This window comes from Xiphophorus hellerii, chromosome 2 (assembly GCF_003331165.1).
Source record: "Xiphophorus hellerii strain 12219 chromosome 2, Xiphophorus_hellerii-4.1, whole genome shotgun sequence".
Classification (NCBI taxonomy): Eukaryota; Metazoa; Chordata; class Actinopteri; order Cyprinodontiformes; family Poeciliidae; genus Xiphophorus; species Xiphophorus hellerii.
This window is the reverse complement of record NC_045673.1, coordinates 11848461-11863547: the sequence shown is the minus strand read 5'-3', so window position 1 is coordinate 11863547 and position 15087 is coordinate 11848461. Positions and strand designations below refer to the sequence as shown.

Genomic DNA, 15087 nt, shown 5'->3' with positions numbered 1-15087 from the left:
TCTTTGGTTGTTGTTGTGGCTGCACCAAGTCATACAAAGAAACATCCAGCTTCCAGCATCATATAAGACGCATAAAAAATACTTAATCCAAAATGCAACAAGACAGGAAAATAACCACCTCAAACTAGACCAAAGGCAACCAGCAGGACCTGACAGCAGATGATGGGTGGAGAAACACATGGCAGCTTTGGCTTTAATAATTGATTTGAAACAGAATAAACTGTTCAGGCTTTAATGCCACATTAGGAAGAGATGCATCTGTTGGTTAACAGGGACTATAGTAGCAGTTTATATTATGTGATTTTATATAATAGCTTAGTGAATCTTTGATTTTAAAAAAATGCAGCTTTACCACCAATGGAGGTAGGAAACAAGTTCTCAATATTCTATCATATTTTTATGTGAAGAATCCACACAAATTTCATTTGTAGAATGAAAGAGAAATTATGCACGTTTAATTTTTTTGGATGCTTCCAGACGAAATTCAGGGTGCCTGCAATAATCTTTAAATGCTAAATAGAGTCCATCCTGTGTTCTATCTTGGGATGAATATAGTTGTTCTGAGAAGATCTCAGAGGTTTGTTAGAGAAATAACAGCATCATGAAGACAAAGATCAAATTGGAATGCCTCAAGGACAATGTGGAAGATTTTAAAGGATTTGAATATTTTACAGAATATTGTTCACACTCTGGCACCATCAAACCTATCAAGACATCTCCACCCCCCTGAACTGACTGGCCAGATAGGAGCAGCATTAAACAGGGAAGCAACAAAGAGGCTCTTATTAACTTTAATGGAGCAGCAGAGATCTGTAAGTCAGGTGGGAAAATGGTTGTACATTCCAAAGATACAACTTTTGTAGATAAGTGGTGAGACTACAGACACCAGGTTGAAGATGATGACACCAAAATTGGACTTTCTGGCCAATACGTACATTATGCATGGTTGAAACTTAATATTGGACATCACCCTGAACATCCCTATCCTCAGGGTGGATGGTGGTGGCAGCTTCATTTTGCTGATGCAGGAATAGGGAAACTGGTTAAAGTTGATGGGAAAGTGAATGGAGCCAAAAGCAATCACAGTTTTCCAGGAAGAAAAGCTATGGGAAGCTAAAAATATCTTGAGATTTACAAGAATAACCCCAAAAACAGCAAGAGATGCAGTGGAATGGATTAAATCAAAGTATATACACGTCTGAATGACCCAAAGTTCAAACCTAAATCCAACTAAGAATCTGTGGCAACCTTGAAAATTGGTCTTCAGAAAATTCGTCACAGATTCTCTTCATTGTAACTACTTTGCAAAGAAGAATGAGATTAAATTTCCAAATCAAAGGACTATGCATCAGTTTCCTTCGACTTCATAGTTGTGCACTACATTGTACTGATGTGTTACATAAAATTCCAATGCAGTACATTGTGGTTATAATGTAGAAAAATTTGAAAAAGTTTTCTGCTGTCTCAACCAACATTGTAGTGTGCATGCAGAGGGATGGAAGCCGCTTGTGGAGACAGCTGTTCACTTTAAAAAATACACCAGCAATGTGTGTATTTTATGTACATTACAATTTTGTAACTTTGATCCTTGAAGTATTTCATGTTTCTTCTCTGGTTCAGTTCCTTGAAGCGATGGCACCACCGGGTACAACAGAGAACTTGTCCTTGGCTGTTGGAGTCCTTCTGGCCCTTCCACGGTTTGATGGAGCCGGAGGGAGCCCCTCTATTCTGCGGTAATCCCTCTCTAGTCTCTCCTGTCTGTGTGCTCCCTCGTACATCACACTAGCTGTAAAGTCTGTCTCATTTAGGAACGCTATGGTCTCGTCCCTCTTGCGGCTCACGTATCCTTTCAGGACAGCGTTGTAAGGGTTTGAAGCAGCATCTGCGTCCGGGTCTTCCAGCTGGTGTTTGAATTCCATGCGGGTGATGACAGGCAGCAGGAACTGTTTCCCCTCTGTCACCACAGCCCCGTCCCAGTGAGACACACCTAGAGCCTCAGACACAAGGCGTTTGGGCAAAGGCACCAAATCACAGCCCTGAGCGCTTGTCAACATACTGTTCAAACTGCTTGCGCACCAGAGCTACATCTTGTAGAGATTTGCTCCTCTGCTCCTCTAGATTGGTAACTATTCGTTCAGGATACGTCTGGCCAAACACCACACCTAAGAGGCAACAGAAAATACTGAAAGTGAGTTAGGGCCCCTGAATCAGAAGTCGTTGAACTTGAAAACATTTGATAAATTTCTCACCTGTTCGCCGCAGGATGGATGCAGGACATTTCCAGGGTTTGTGTATGAGCTCGTCTGGCAAATCTGCAAGCTCAGGACACCATTTCCTGACATAGCTGCCGTACGGGTCACAGGTCATTGCTGCATCAACTGGATGCATCACGAAGTTCCAGTGATCCAGGCCACACATACCACCGTTCTGCCACATCATAGCATCGATAGCAACATCTGCATCCACGAGGGTGTCCTAAACATGAATAAATACTTGATGCAGTTCAGTAAGTTTAGGTAAGTTAGACTTTTTAATGTTTTACATGTTTCTCCCAGTCAAAGGTAGGGAGAGTAAAAGTTTCTTAAAGCTAAGTTCTGTAGGTTTGAAGATTTCTAATTATAAGGTGTTATGTGCTTCGGCACATTGTATTTATTTCTGTCTATTTTTTTTCACTTGGATCATTTTGTATAGAAGTTAGTTGTATGGTTTTTGTTGTTGTTGTTTAATATACTTTGGAGTTTTGATAATTCTTTCTTGTAATTTGGTCCGTTAATTTGTGACGCTGTTGGACCGCCTATAAATAGGCTGGGTTGCGCCAGGTAAAGGCGACGCCCTCCCAACCAACACCCAGGATGCGTTCTGACGCGGTGCGCACGTCTCCAGCCTGCCACACGGTAGTTTTTGTTAGCCGTTTGTTTGGTTGATGTTTCTTTTTGTTGTGATTTTTGACCTGGTGGGACCAGTTGTCCTGTTTTCGATTTTTCTTTAGCAGTAGTTTCTTTTTTCTTGTAGTCCGGTACTAGCAGGGGCTTCGACGGCCCTGTATAGGGTTGGCCCCCTGCTGTACCGTTTTGTTCTTTTTGATCGGCTCATCAGGTCCAACTTTTTGTTTATACTTTGGGATTTTTGTGTTCTTTTTTTTGGGGGGGACACGGGGAACCGAGGATTTAATTCTCTCTTTTTCTTCACAGAAAAATCAAAAGAAGCTCATCTTAAAGAAAAAGGTCGAGAGAGTTGAAATAAAAATTACTTTTGAATCCTCATTTTTGTCTTCGTGTCCTCAAATATGTTGTGCCCTTTGTGGACGTAACATAAGGATAAAACCAGAGCTGATCAAATGCAGCTCAAGTTTATGACAAACCAATGAAATAGCCCTTACAAAGTTGTAAGCTACAAATCAGATACACATTAGCATTACAGCATTAGCATCATCATCAGCCACCTCTGGTGTATGAACAGCAATATTTTGTTGCTTTGTTCATCTCACCGGAATGAATACCTCATTCCTCAGAGCTAAAATATGCAATTGCTGAGTTATTTTATTCCTCAGTTTTTGTAGTGTCTTCTGCCAGGCCTTAAACCCCAGGTTGGTGGGCCAAGTTCCCAACATAAGAAAACATTTTTGTATCTGCAAGATTCTTACCTGGAACCAGCGATAGCCCTCTTGCCAAGGCAGATGGAGATAAGCAATGAGAAAAGATGCCACTACATGTCGCATGTAGTTGTTCATCCAGCCTGTCAGCCATAGCTGCCTCATGGCTGCGTCAACCAGAGGGTAGCCGGTTTTACCTTTCTGCCAAGCCTTTAGGTGGCGGCAATCAGTGCTCCAACGTAAAGCCTGCAAGTAACAGAAAATTAATAATTCTTTGTAATTAATACAAAGAATTATATACATTGATAATGTGCTAATATAACAGTGTATCTTAACCTTGTACTGGAGGTCTGAGTGATTCCCAGGGCAGATCAGGAAACAGTGTTAGCTGCCAGTATGCCAAATCCCTCCAGGCCAGCTTCCGTTGGAACTTTGAGGGGTCGACACCTGGCTCCTTTGGCATCCCATAGAAGCCAGCGTGGACTGAGCTGACCGAAGTGCAGGTAGGGAGACAGACAGCTGGTGTTCGGAGCATCTGCCCTGCCTGACTCTTTTTCATATCTATACACACCTAGAAATTGAAGGAATAAACATATGCAACTATTTAATAGCTTTCCAAGTAAAACTGCAATGCAATTTATGTTTACTAGACACAGAGACGCTTCACCATCATGAAGAAAAGCTTCCAGTCGGGCATGTGCTCCGTCTTCACTAAAGTCCCAGGACTTGCGAATGTTTTCAGCCCAGTCAATCTATAGACAAAAATAAGACAACACCATCACATTAAAACTGCAAACCTCAATTTCATTAGGATATTAGGTGATAAACAAACACTAAGTGGTATGCTTTTTCAATCAGTAGGAAAATGGAGAAGGCTTCTCCATTTTTTTCAGAAATAACTAAATAAAATCTAAATTGTGATGTGTATCTGTGTTTAGTCCCGCTTTGCTATAATACCTCCAGGTAAAATCCAGTATAACCAATTGAATTCTGAAGTCCCTAAATCATTAGAGTTGTCCTCTGTGTATTTTAATATCATCATAGCTGTTTGATAAGGTTTCAGAGGTTTGTTGGAATACATTAGTGTACAAACAGCATTATAAAAACCAATACAGATTTGAAGGACAGCTAAGTATTTAAAAAAGTGCCAACCTTTGAAAATCTCACCAGTTCAATTTATCACCTGAAAATGTAAGCACTGTGGCTCGTTTGTAAAGCTACCAAGACATAAGTTCCAGCTAAAAGGAGAGATAGGGCAAGGAAGCAGCAAAGAGGCTTTTTTAATTTTTGAATTGTTAACGAGTTATTTAGTTTCTCTGCTCACAATTGTGCCGTCCTTCCTGCGTGGCATGCATGCGAGGCCAAGCATATCCAATGGGACACCTTGTGGCCAGCGGGTAGGTGAAGGAAGAGACACTGGTGGGTCCAGAGGAACACCTATAGAAGCTCCTGGGTTTTGTCTGCAGCAGTTCATGAAATGAGACACTGAACCTATGCCTACATCACAGAGAAAAAAAGTACAACCTGATCAAAATGTTCACGTTTCATTTTAGCTTTAATATAAAGTGAATTTTGTCAGGACAAACCTCTGAGCCCCACACCCTCTGTGCTGACAGAAAACGGATCTCTGAGACAGTACGAGTGGAACATTTTACATTCAACACCTTCTTTGTGCAGGGCTGAGAAAACCACATCATCCCTCTCCTTCAGCCATGGTTCGTACAAAGCATTAGCCATCACAGTTTGTGCCCCGGTCTCCTTTACTAATGTTTTCAGCGTATACAGAGAAGATCCGTCTTTGTTCCCATCTCCACTGGCTTTGAGAAAGATGAGATGACTGCCAATCCGCTCCAGGGATGCACAAAAGCAAGACAAAGCCTGATGAAGCCAGTATTTACCTGTTACATAAAGGACATTTAGTTAGTGAATACATTAGAGGTTAAGATTGTATCAACTTTCAGCTGTGTGAAAAGAAAATTATATTTAATTTTCACAAAATTAAATTAAACAGTTATTTTCACAAACAAAATATCTGAGTCTTAGGGCAACTTACAAGCTCCCCCCATAGCAAGGGTGACCCCTGAACCCTCCTCCTCCTCAGGACTCCAAATAAAGACAGGAATGACAGGTGCACCCAGTTCAAGACATCTGATGAGTGCAGGGTTATCACAGAGTCTAAGGTCTCTCCTGAACCAAAGTAAAACAGGTGGTGGCGCTGATGGAGAACGTTTTAAACCTACAATCTGCTGCATAGCTACTTTTCGCCGTTGCCGCCTATTTTTAGAACATCTTGGTTTCTTTGATAGATTCAAATCTCCCTCCTTCATAACTTGGCCACTTACGGATGGTGTGTTTGGAATAGAAAATGAGGTAGAGGAATCTGGAACATAAAGAGCCTGGCTTGTTCCAAGTGATTTGTTATCAACACCTTCAACATGTGTACTTTTATAAGTTTGGTTCTCTCTGAAGTTTTCCTTATTACCGGACATTGATTGTGCCACAAAGGCACTCTTTTCTCTGCCAGGTACGTCTTCTTGTTGGGTGCAACTATTTCCTTGAGTTTTTGCGTTTGAATTGCGTAGACTGCTGCTTGCATTGCCTCCGACTGCAGGATGCAGGGTCATTTGGTTAGGGGTTGATATCTGCTGATCCTTCATATCCAGAAGAGAGAGAGCCAAAGCAAGCTCCAGCTCATCATCCTCCATCTAGAAAAAATACAAAAAGTGTGGGTTTTTAATGGAAACAAAAAGATTTCAAATATATTTGCATAAACAGCAAATTTTCTTTTTGAAGGACTATATCAGAAGTGTTTGACTCCAATCATTAAGGGTCACTGACTATATATGTTGTAGATGTTTTATGGTTCCGACACAGTTAATTCAAGTGACTGAAATACCTCCTCAAGTTATCCAGAGGCCTGGTAATGAGCCAATCATTAGTCAGGTGTGTTGATCTGCCATTAAGGCCCAAATTTGGAGACTTTGAGCTTCAAAGTCTCAGGTACAGTGTCCTAAATACACTGTACCTTAATTGAGCAAAGTAAAAGTACCAATTTTAGCACAAACAGGTTTTAATTTAGGCATGTTCCAAATTCAACCCAGACAGGGGTCTCCATCTCCAATCCTCAAGAGATACTGCTTGCAACTTTTACATACATCTCTGCTCAATCAAATGGTTGAATTATCTCTTCAGCATGCCATCAAGTTCAGCAGAGGCCCAGTGACGACACAATCATTTGTTTTAGATGTGCTGGAGCAGGGACGCATCTAAAAGCTGCATAGCAGTAGCTCTTTAGGACTGTAGTTGGAGACCTCTAACCCAGACCATTGTGCTGTCAACTCCAACAGATGCTTAGAGTGATCACAGACGTCAGAAAAACAGTGTGCCAAAAGAAACTTTAAGAAAAACTGACTATCGCTGCTGACAGTTTCACAATACACACATTTAGTTAAACAAAAAATAAGTAAGCTGTGTGATGCTGTTTATGATGAGATGCAGCTCATGGGAGAATCTGAATTAACCTTTTGATAGGTACATACCATGAAACAGGTTCTACCACATACTGACTGATTAGGACTGAATACAAAGACACGCCACACCTTTTAGATTTATTTATTTATTTTTTTTAATTAAACATGCAAACAAGAAAAGCAAATGCATTAAAAGTTTAAAATAATGTATAACTTACTTTACACTTTACAATTATTCACTCCTTTGTGTTGAATTAATACTTGAAAAAAAATTATTGCACAGCTGTTATTGACGAGCCTCAATTAGTGGTAACTTTTTTCTAGCTAGCAAGAATAGCAATAACTATGAAACACAATCGATGAAAAAGTTCAAAACTAACAAACAGTTTGATGCTACTTAGTTGTAAATTTGTAAACTATAGTTGGAAAGTTTTAAACTTGCCTGTTGCTATTTTGCTCTGAGAGTTAATGGATATTAAATTATTACTGCAAACCATTTATTAACTATGAGCCTTTTGAGTAACTGTTTGCTTTAATGTTGCTGCTTTTTAAACCCACATTATAACCCATTAGCTACTTCCATCTAAAAAGTGGACACACACTTTTTTTAATGTAGTCTTTTTTTTTCCTCACTGACCTTCGAGAAATATCCCTGGTAGATGAAACTGAGGACAGAGTGCAGCCGGATGTTGGCCGTGGACAGTGGCTTGATGATGGACAGAAACTGCGAACGCGTCTCTTGGTGCCCCAGGATGGACACACACATCGCGAAGAAGCCCTCCGGATCTTCTCGACCCACCAGCACCTCCCTCAACATCTGTCTCACCGCAGCTTGGTCACCGGCGGCTGAGTGAGGCATCTTAGATGTGAAAAGTGACGGTATAGTACAAGTAAAAGTGTGCTAAAGTAAAATGTAACTGGCGAACATTACGTTCTCTGCCACCAGTACTCGTTACCAAACACCAGCTGACTGGTAGTTACAAAAGCCATGTGTGTGTGTTTTATAACCTATGTAATAAGTTGACCCCACCAGTAGAGGGAGCAAAAACGTAACGAAAAGCAGACAAAAAAGACGAGTGAAACTGCTTCGCCATGTGAGTAACAGAAGGAACTCCTTGTTTACATTTCATTAATTAGACAGAAGGTAGAGCCGCATAGATGAATTTATGGTTTAGAAAAATCCTTGTCTGCAGCATACTCGAGGCTTCCTCTGCTTCAGTTTATAATGTATTCTTGATTTTAACAAATTAGGCAGAAATCAAACACAGTGTTGATAGATGTAATGTTGCTGTGAAATCATGTCCTTTGTGTTTTATTTTATTATTATTTTTGCGAAGCTTTAATCTCGACAAGCGTTTGTTCCTTTTTCGCTATGCACACTGTGATGAGAAAGCAAGAAACAAAAAAGAGAGAAAAAAAAAAACAAAGCCAGTAGACAGTGTACCCAGCAGTGAATTTTTAATCATGGTCTGCATTCCCTGCTGTTTAAGGGTCGCTAAGTAATTGATTTTTCTAATGAGACAACGTGCAAAATTTGAACACAAGCAGCAGGGGGTGGTGCTTTGCCAGACTTGTGGACCAACTTGCAAAAAAAAAAAAATAGAAGAAGATTAGAAGCAGTATCAAAAATGTGACTTTAGACTTAAGCACCAAGGGCCTTTTTTCTAACTTCCATGTGAAGAGCAGTGACAAGAGCTCTGGTATGTGAGGAAGGCAACCTGGAAGAAAGAGAGGAAGAAGGGAAAAAGATTGAGAGAGAGGGAGAATCAATAGTGTTTAGACAGAGAAGTGGAGTCTAAGTGTGTGATCAATAGAGAGCAGAGAGGAGAGATTAGCTGCTTTTCTCCCTCAAACTAACACTGACAAATTGGTGAATTGGTGTATCGGCCCTTGGGCTAAACGGATTGACCTGCTGTTTCCATGTACCACCGTGTACTGTCAATAAAGATCTGTGTTCGTTGAGACTCTCAATGAAGAGAGTGAATGAAGCAGCAGAGGAGAGGAAAAGGCGAATGGACAGCAGGAAACAAAATGTAAGAAGTGCAACCTCAGGTAAGGCTGGATACACACAAAATGTCCTCACCTCTGTCTCATTAACAAACGCGCATTCACACGTGCATCCTCGTGCACAGCGTTATAAAACCATAATAACATCTCCAGGAAAATTAATGGAAAGACAGATTAAAAACTAAGTGAGGAGAAACGGGGCAGTGGTGTAGCTATTTGCAACTCATAAATCATCCTGACACACCCACGCGCATGTCGACACACACACACATGTGTATACACACACACACTCACACACGTACTGTAATTAACCACAGGCTATTTACTCTCTCCTGCTGTAAATTAGACATGCAGACACAGTTATTACATTAGGGGAATCTGCCATGCAGAATGCTAACAGGAAGAGGAGGGTGGCGGGACACACAGGTACACAACACAAGCAGCTCATATAAAAATAAACACACACACACTTGCATGTACACAAGAAAGAAGCTATGGAAGAATCATAGACTGACAGGAGTGAAAATGAAGCTGCAGCACAGAGAATAGGGGCCCCCAGCTCTTTGTTCCCTGCTGCATTTCATTATCTGAAACGCCAGCCGACACACACACGACTCACGCTCACACAGACACACGCAAACGCACCTCCCCCTCCCCTAAAGCTGTCTGCCTTCCACTCTATGCACACCGCATACACACATAAAAAAAGAAGAGGAAAATAGAGATACTGCGTCAGTGCCATTCACTGACATCTGGAGTCGGTCATGACAAGCATGTCTGCATGGTCATCTTTAAATCAGCAAGTGCAGAAGCTGCTCTGAGTCTCCCTCATCTGTTCTCTAAAGAAAGCACTGTCCCATAACTTCCATTTTTAAGTACAGCAAAAAGATACGTGGGCTTGATTGAAGAAAGTATTGGTATTCTATCTGGGGGAGCTTTTAACAGTTTTTCGTTTTTTATTCTTGCAGTCTCTCTGTATGTCCTCTTGTTTCCCCTGCCTCCCTCACCCCTCTCTGTCCCTCTGTTTTCCCACGGTGATCGATAGCTCATTACAATCATTGACTGCAGCTCATCAGCACCTGTTAGAACTGGAGAGACGGAAAAAGGCGCACAAGGCGTCTCGAGATTATCGATAAGTAGTCGGATCTACGTTGAATTTGGCTTATAGTTTCGAATTGGGTATTTTCTATTGCACATCCATCGCCGCAGGTGTCTAGTTTGCCTCTGCTTTATGGTCCGTGGTCTTGGGGAACATCTTATTATGCAACTCACGTGAGTACCGTGGTTTGTTGCTATGGTGATTGCCAGGGGAGCTGGAGTATTATAGGTGTTTATCCTAGACAGGAGCAGGCTACTCTCTATCTATCAGGACATGCCACACAGTTTGGACCACACAATAAGATCAACACATGCAGTCACATGAGGGCAAATGAAAGACATATTCAAATGCATTGATATTCCAAGGAAAAAGTAACCTTGTATAAACACAAAGTTGTTGGTTTAATGCGTTGATCCAAATGTTTGTTTTTGGAGAGAATAGACTGTGAGCTAAAAGAGGGAAACAGAGAAAAATGGGTCGAGTCAGAGAAGCTATTAGAAACTGCACACCATAGTTAAAAGCAATGAAAAATGTGTTAAAAACAGAATAAAACCGCCAGAGGTCCCCCATGGATTCACGCTCAGGATGTGGTCTAAAGAAAAAAAGAATATTGGCGTGAGTGTGAATTTTTAAGGAAAAGTGGATATAAATGGGGGAACACAATGGCGGCTAGAAAAAAGCAGAAGTGTCTCCCTTCATGCATAAATTACACACATCATTTACATATTCATTATGTTTTGTGTTATAATGAGAGTATTTGCTTAATAGCTTCACCACCACTGGCAGCTTTTGTTTGACACAACAGAATTTAAAGAGTGGGGGAAAAAAAGAGAAAAAACAAAGGATCGTAGGTCATCTCCGTAAAGTGGGTGAGGTCAATGGTACACAATCAATTTTACTGATAATCGCATCAATCATAATGCTGTATGGTGAGAACAAGCACAACCTGCTCAGGGCTCTTAGAGAAGTGAAATGAAGCAAGGAGAGAGAGGGGGGTTGGTAAAAGTTAATTAAAACAACACAGCTTTCTCCAAACTCAGGGCTTTGGTCGTCCTTCTCTTGTCTCCGTGGAATAAGTAACCGCAGCTGTAATTACCTGCAGGGCAGCCACCGAGATCATTCCTTCAGGTGCTAAAATAGTCCTCCAGATGACAATCAAGGCAGACAATTTGTGTCGGTCCTATGGGGGGAAAAAAAGTTCCAAATGTTTCAGTGAATTGATGTTGGCTGTGTGGGCGATGATATGTAATAAACTGAGAGAGTTAACGATTTAAAAAGTGAATAAATGAAATTAGCTGAAGAAAGTGGGACGGAAATATAGAGACAGGGGGAAGGGCAATGGAAGAATGAACTACAAATGAGAGCGATGGCGGTGGCAGGTTGGCACGGTGCCATCCAGTCAGGACTGAAGCAGGGGCGGGCATGGGCATGGGCGAAGGGGCGAGGAGAATAAGAGTGAAAGACGAGGAGAAACAGACCTCCACAGTGCTTCTATGATGCCACCTTGGCACAGGCAGAGTGGGGCATCATGAACGGGAAACCGGGCAGGGAAAAGGACAATATGGAAAAGACCCGGGTAAAGCGGAGCTTTGAAGTAAGTGAGATACCATCTTACACAGAATGACTCAGATGTGAATGAATGACAAAGACATAAAAGGATGCTGAAGATGTAAATGATTGACTCTTTAAAAGTGACCATCTGCTTTGAATGTACGATGGATTCTGAAAATGCAATGATCATTTCGACTTTTCGTCCCGTCTCTCTACCAGCCACAGCGTGCCAGCCAGCGGGCAGTGTGCCAGTTTGTCCTCATGGCTTACCCGAAGCACTTAAAGCAGATGGCGGAGAATTGTTGCAGTCAAAAACAAAGGGACTCACCTCAGAGGATTTGCCTCTAATCACTGTTTGCTCGGACAAAGCCAAGAGGAAGTGCCCGGGCAACGGTTGCCAGCGGTTGTGATGGCATCTTTTGACTGGTTTCAGGGCAATGGAAGAAAGGTGGCATGCTGCCAAGGCAACGCATTTGTAAACAGAAACATCGATATGTTGAGCGGAACATTTCAAATGCCTTGGATATTTTTGGCAAAAACATTACTTCAAGGGAAAGGCTAAAAAGATAAATGGCATCACGCCAAACAAAAATCACGAGGCATTTACAGGCGCTGTCAAAAGCTATACTAGCAGGTGGAGAATTGCAGCCCAAAAATAGTAACAACGTGGTACAACTACACTCACAAATGGAGCTTTTGTGAGTGCATGGCTCAAGAAGCCCATTGCCTTGATGCCAACTCGACCGTGTGCCAGCTGGCTGCACTGAAGGGAAGGTTGCTGGACATTACATGGAATGAAGAGAAGTGAATCTACCATTTTTCCTTAGAGAGGAAGAGAAATAATGAGCAAAAGAAGTAAAGGATGTGGAAGGAATTTGTGCTTAACGAAGAACAGTGGGAGTGGGTGGACAGAGATGATGAAGAGCCTCTTTCCTGCTCTTGCACATGTTCTTAAAGGGAAATCCCCTCAGACTGCTATATGTGTAAAAAGAAGGTATGTGTTGGCATCATCTCCAGGGTGTCAAGCTGTGTTTCTCCACTGCCATCCAGGGAGGGTGCTGCTGGAGTCATCAAGGGCGAGCAACAGTCTGGGCATCTCATCTGCAGCTAATTAACAGCCACACACTAATTCTAACAGCCGATCATAATTAGTGATTTAATCGCTCGTCAGCCCTCTCCCCCGCCCCCTTAAATTGCGCCTCCTATTTGGACACGTGCGGATAAGCCAAAGAACGCTTGATCCCAGCCCCCACCTCCCTCCACTCTTCCTCGATGCGTCTTTTCTTCATCCTTGGCTCCAGACTCCAGTGGGATCTTAATTAAGCCTGGGCTTCATTATGCAAATGGAGTACAATAAGCGACAGCAGAGGTGGAGTTGGATACAGACTGAAAAGGAGTGATGGTAGTGGAAAGCTGGAAATGGAAAACATGTGAAAACCTACAAAAATGATCTTCTCATGTTACTATGTTGCAGTAATTGTGTGTCGTTCTAACATGGATTTCTTCAGTGCTTGCGCTACTACCACATGTTGTCTGAGAGCAAACACCTCATGCAATGAAGCTGCATAGCTGCTGCCTAGGGGAAAACTTCCCTGAAACAACACTGGATATTCAGAATGTCATCTCTCACAAAGAAAATTCTCAAGGGAATCATGACAATGAACCTCTTAATATCACCAGTTGGCTGGATACGGAGAGAGATGGTAGAGATAGGGGGAAAGAAAAGGAGGCAGACAGAAACACTGACAGTGGCAGCAGCATGGCAGCTAATGTCATCTCAGTTTAATCATCGCATAGGATCATGGGGTTCATGAAAATTCATTTGCATATCATTAAATGGAGAGAGGTTATTTGGTGCGGGCCAACAAAATAGGATTGGAAGAAGGAAGGGGGTGAAAAAAAGGAAAATAGTTGGGCTCGTTATTAAACTGCAATGTTTTATAGTCTGCCAGCCGATTCATTTAATTTGAATGTAATTAAAATGTGTCAGGCTCAATCAATCATGCCAACAGGGATACTATCAATGTATCAGTCTGAAAAAGGACTAATCAGAGGATATGCACTTGGACACTTTCCAATAACAGTCAATGAGAGTGGGCTATAATCCTCTGGAAGCTTGACCAACCTCCTTCTTCAGTCGACTATGCAAAAGTGCAAATATTGTGTATTATGTAAAAGCTGTGAAAGATTGTGACATGTAGTGCTTAGTGAGAGGGTGTGCCACTTTGTTCAGTGTTGTCATATTGCCCTACATGTTTTCCTATTGTTGTATTTTTGGTAGAAGAATTTTTCAGGTATGAAATAGGAGCCGTCTTCACCTGGACATTTCATATAAACCATGCATCTATTTGGAACCACCAGGTGGACATTTCGTGCAACTAGTTTGACAACAGATGATTTAAACTATGTTTAATAGTAGTAATAGTCTACTACTGGGAAATATGGTCATTGTGACTGCAGTAATTAAAATATACAAGCATTATTGCTTAGGTTGTTGGTTTTGTCAGTGGCTCCAGGTCTTATTTCTGTAACAAATTCATGTATGGAAATTACATTGTGTAATACATTTTAAAGCTGTAAAGTATTTTGTGAAATTATGATGAGAAATGGTCATAAAAATATGCATATTTCACATTATCTCATACAGTTTTGTTATTTTTAAAATGGTATAACAGTGACACCACTCTTTCTGTTTACTGTGGTTCTCACCCCAGTGTTCCCTGTTGAATTTGCTAAAATATGACAGACTGTGACCACTAATCAAACCAACTGAGGTTTACTCAAGCTCCTGCTGGTAAATATTCTTAAAATAAGGAAATATTATTATTTTACTACAGTTTAAGTTGAAAAGAAATTATATTTATTGGTTGTCAAAGGGAGTTCAAATCACCTCCTATATAGGTACACACTGATGTGTTGTTGATGTAAAACTTTCCCCAGAAGATGACTCTATTTTATAACTAATAAGTCGGGTTTGAAATGGTCAAAACTACAAGAGTATGAAATATTTTAGAAGAATGATGTGGCCCAAATGGGAATCACAATCAAAATAAGCCATAATATTGTGTAATAGACTTTTTTTCAAAAAATAAACATGTAAGTAATACAGTAAATTTGAGAATTCTTATACATTTCATAATTAAAATGTCTAACTACAAAGAGAAATAAACTCACGCTGCATGGTTTGAGTACATGAGTATAAAATGGTTGTTTACAGGTGTGAAATAGAAGTAGAAAAGGACAAGAAATGTTAAGTATGTTCAAAATGGGGAATACGCATTCGCAAAGGAGGAAATTCATCCTAAGCTCGCAGTTTCTTTTTGTCCAAGATGTCCATGTTTGGCTTGTATGCGGATGTCAGTGTGCAT

The 15087-nt window shown here is 41.1% G+C and overlaps 1 protein-coding gene and 1 long non-coding RNA gene across 2 annotated transcripts; one reads left to right on the top strand and one right to left on the bottom strand.

Annotated features, from left to right (window-relative positions):
- Positions 1-775: 775 nt before the first annotated feature.
- On the bottom strand, positions 776-8298 carry LOC116733167 (deoxyribodipyrimidine photo-lyase). The gene is given in 11 exon segments (XM_032583961.1): positions 776-2036; positions 2038-2162; positions 2250-2475; positions 3644-3838; positions 3936-4031; positions 4033-4163; positions 4260-4344; positions 4917-5089; positions 5179-5490; positions 5646-6297; positions 7700-8298. Coding segments are annotated over 11 exon segments (2637 nt in total). The 5' UTR covers positions 7922-8298; the 3' UTR covers positions 776-1616.
- Positions 8299-8685: 387 nt separating this feature from the next.
- On the top strand, positions 8686-14356 carry LOC116733181 (uncharacterized). Its single transcript, XR_004341975.1, has 2 exons — positions 8686-11762; positions 11939-14356. It is a non-coding gene; the product is annotated as an uncharacterized LOC116733181 (long non-coding RNA).
- Positions 14357-15087: the final 731 nt, after the last annotated feature.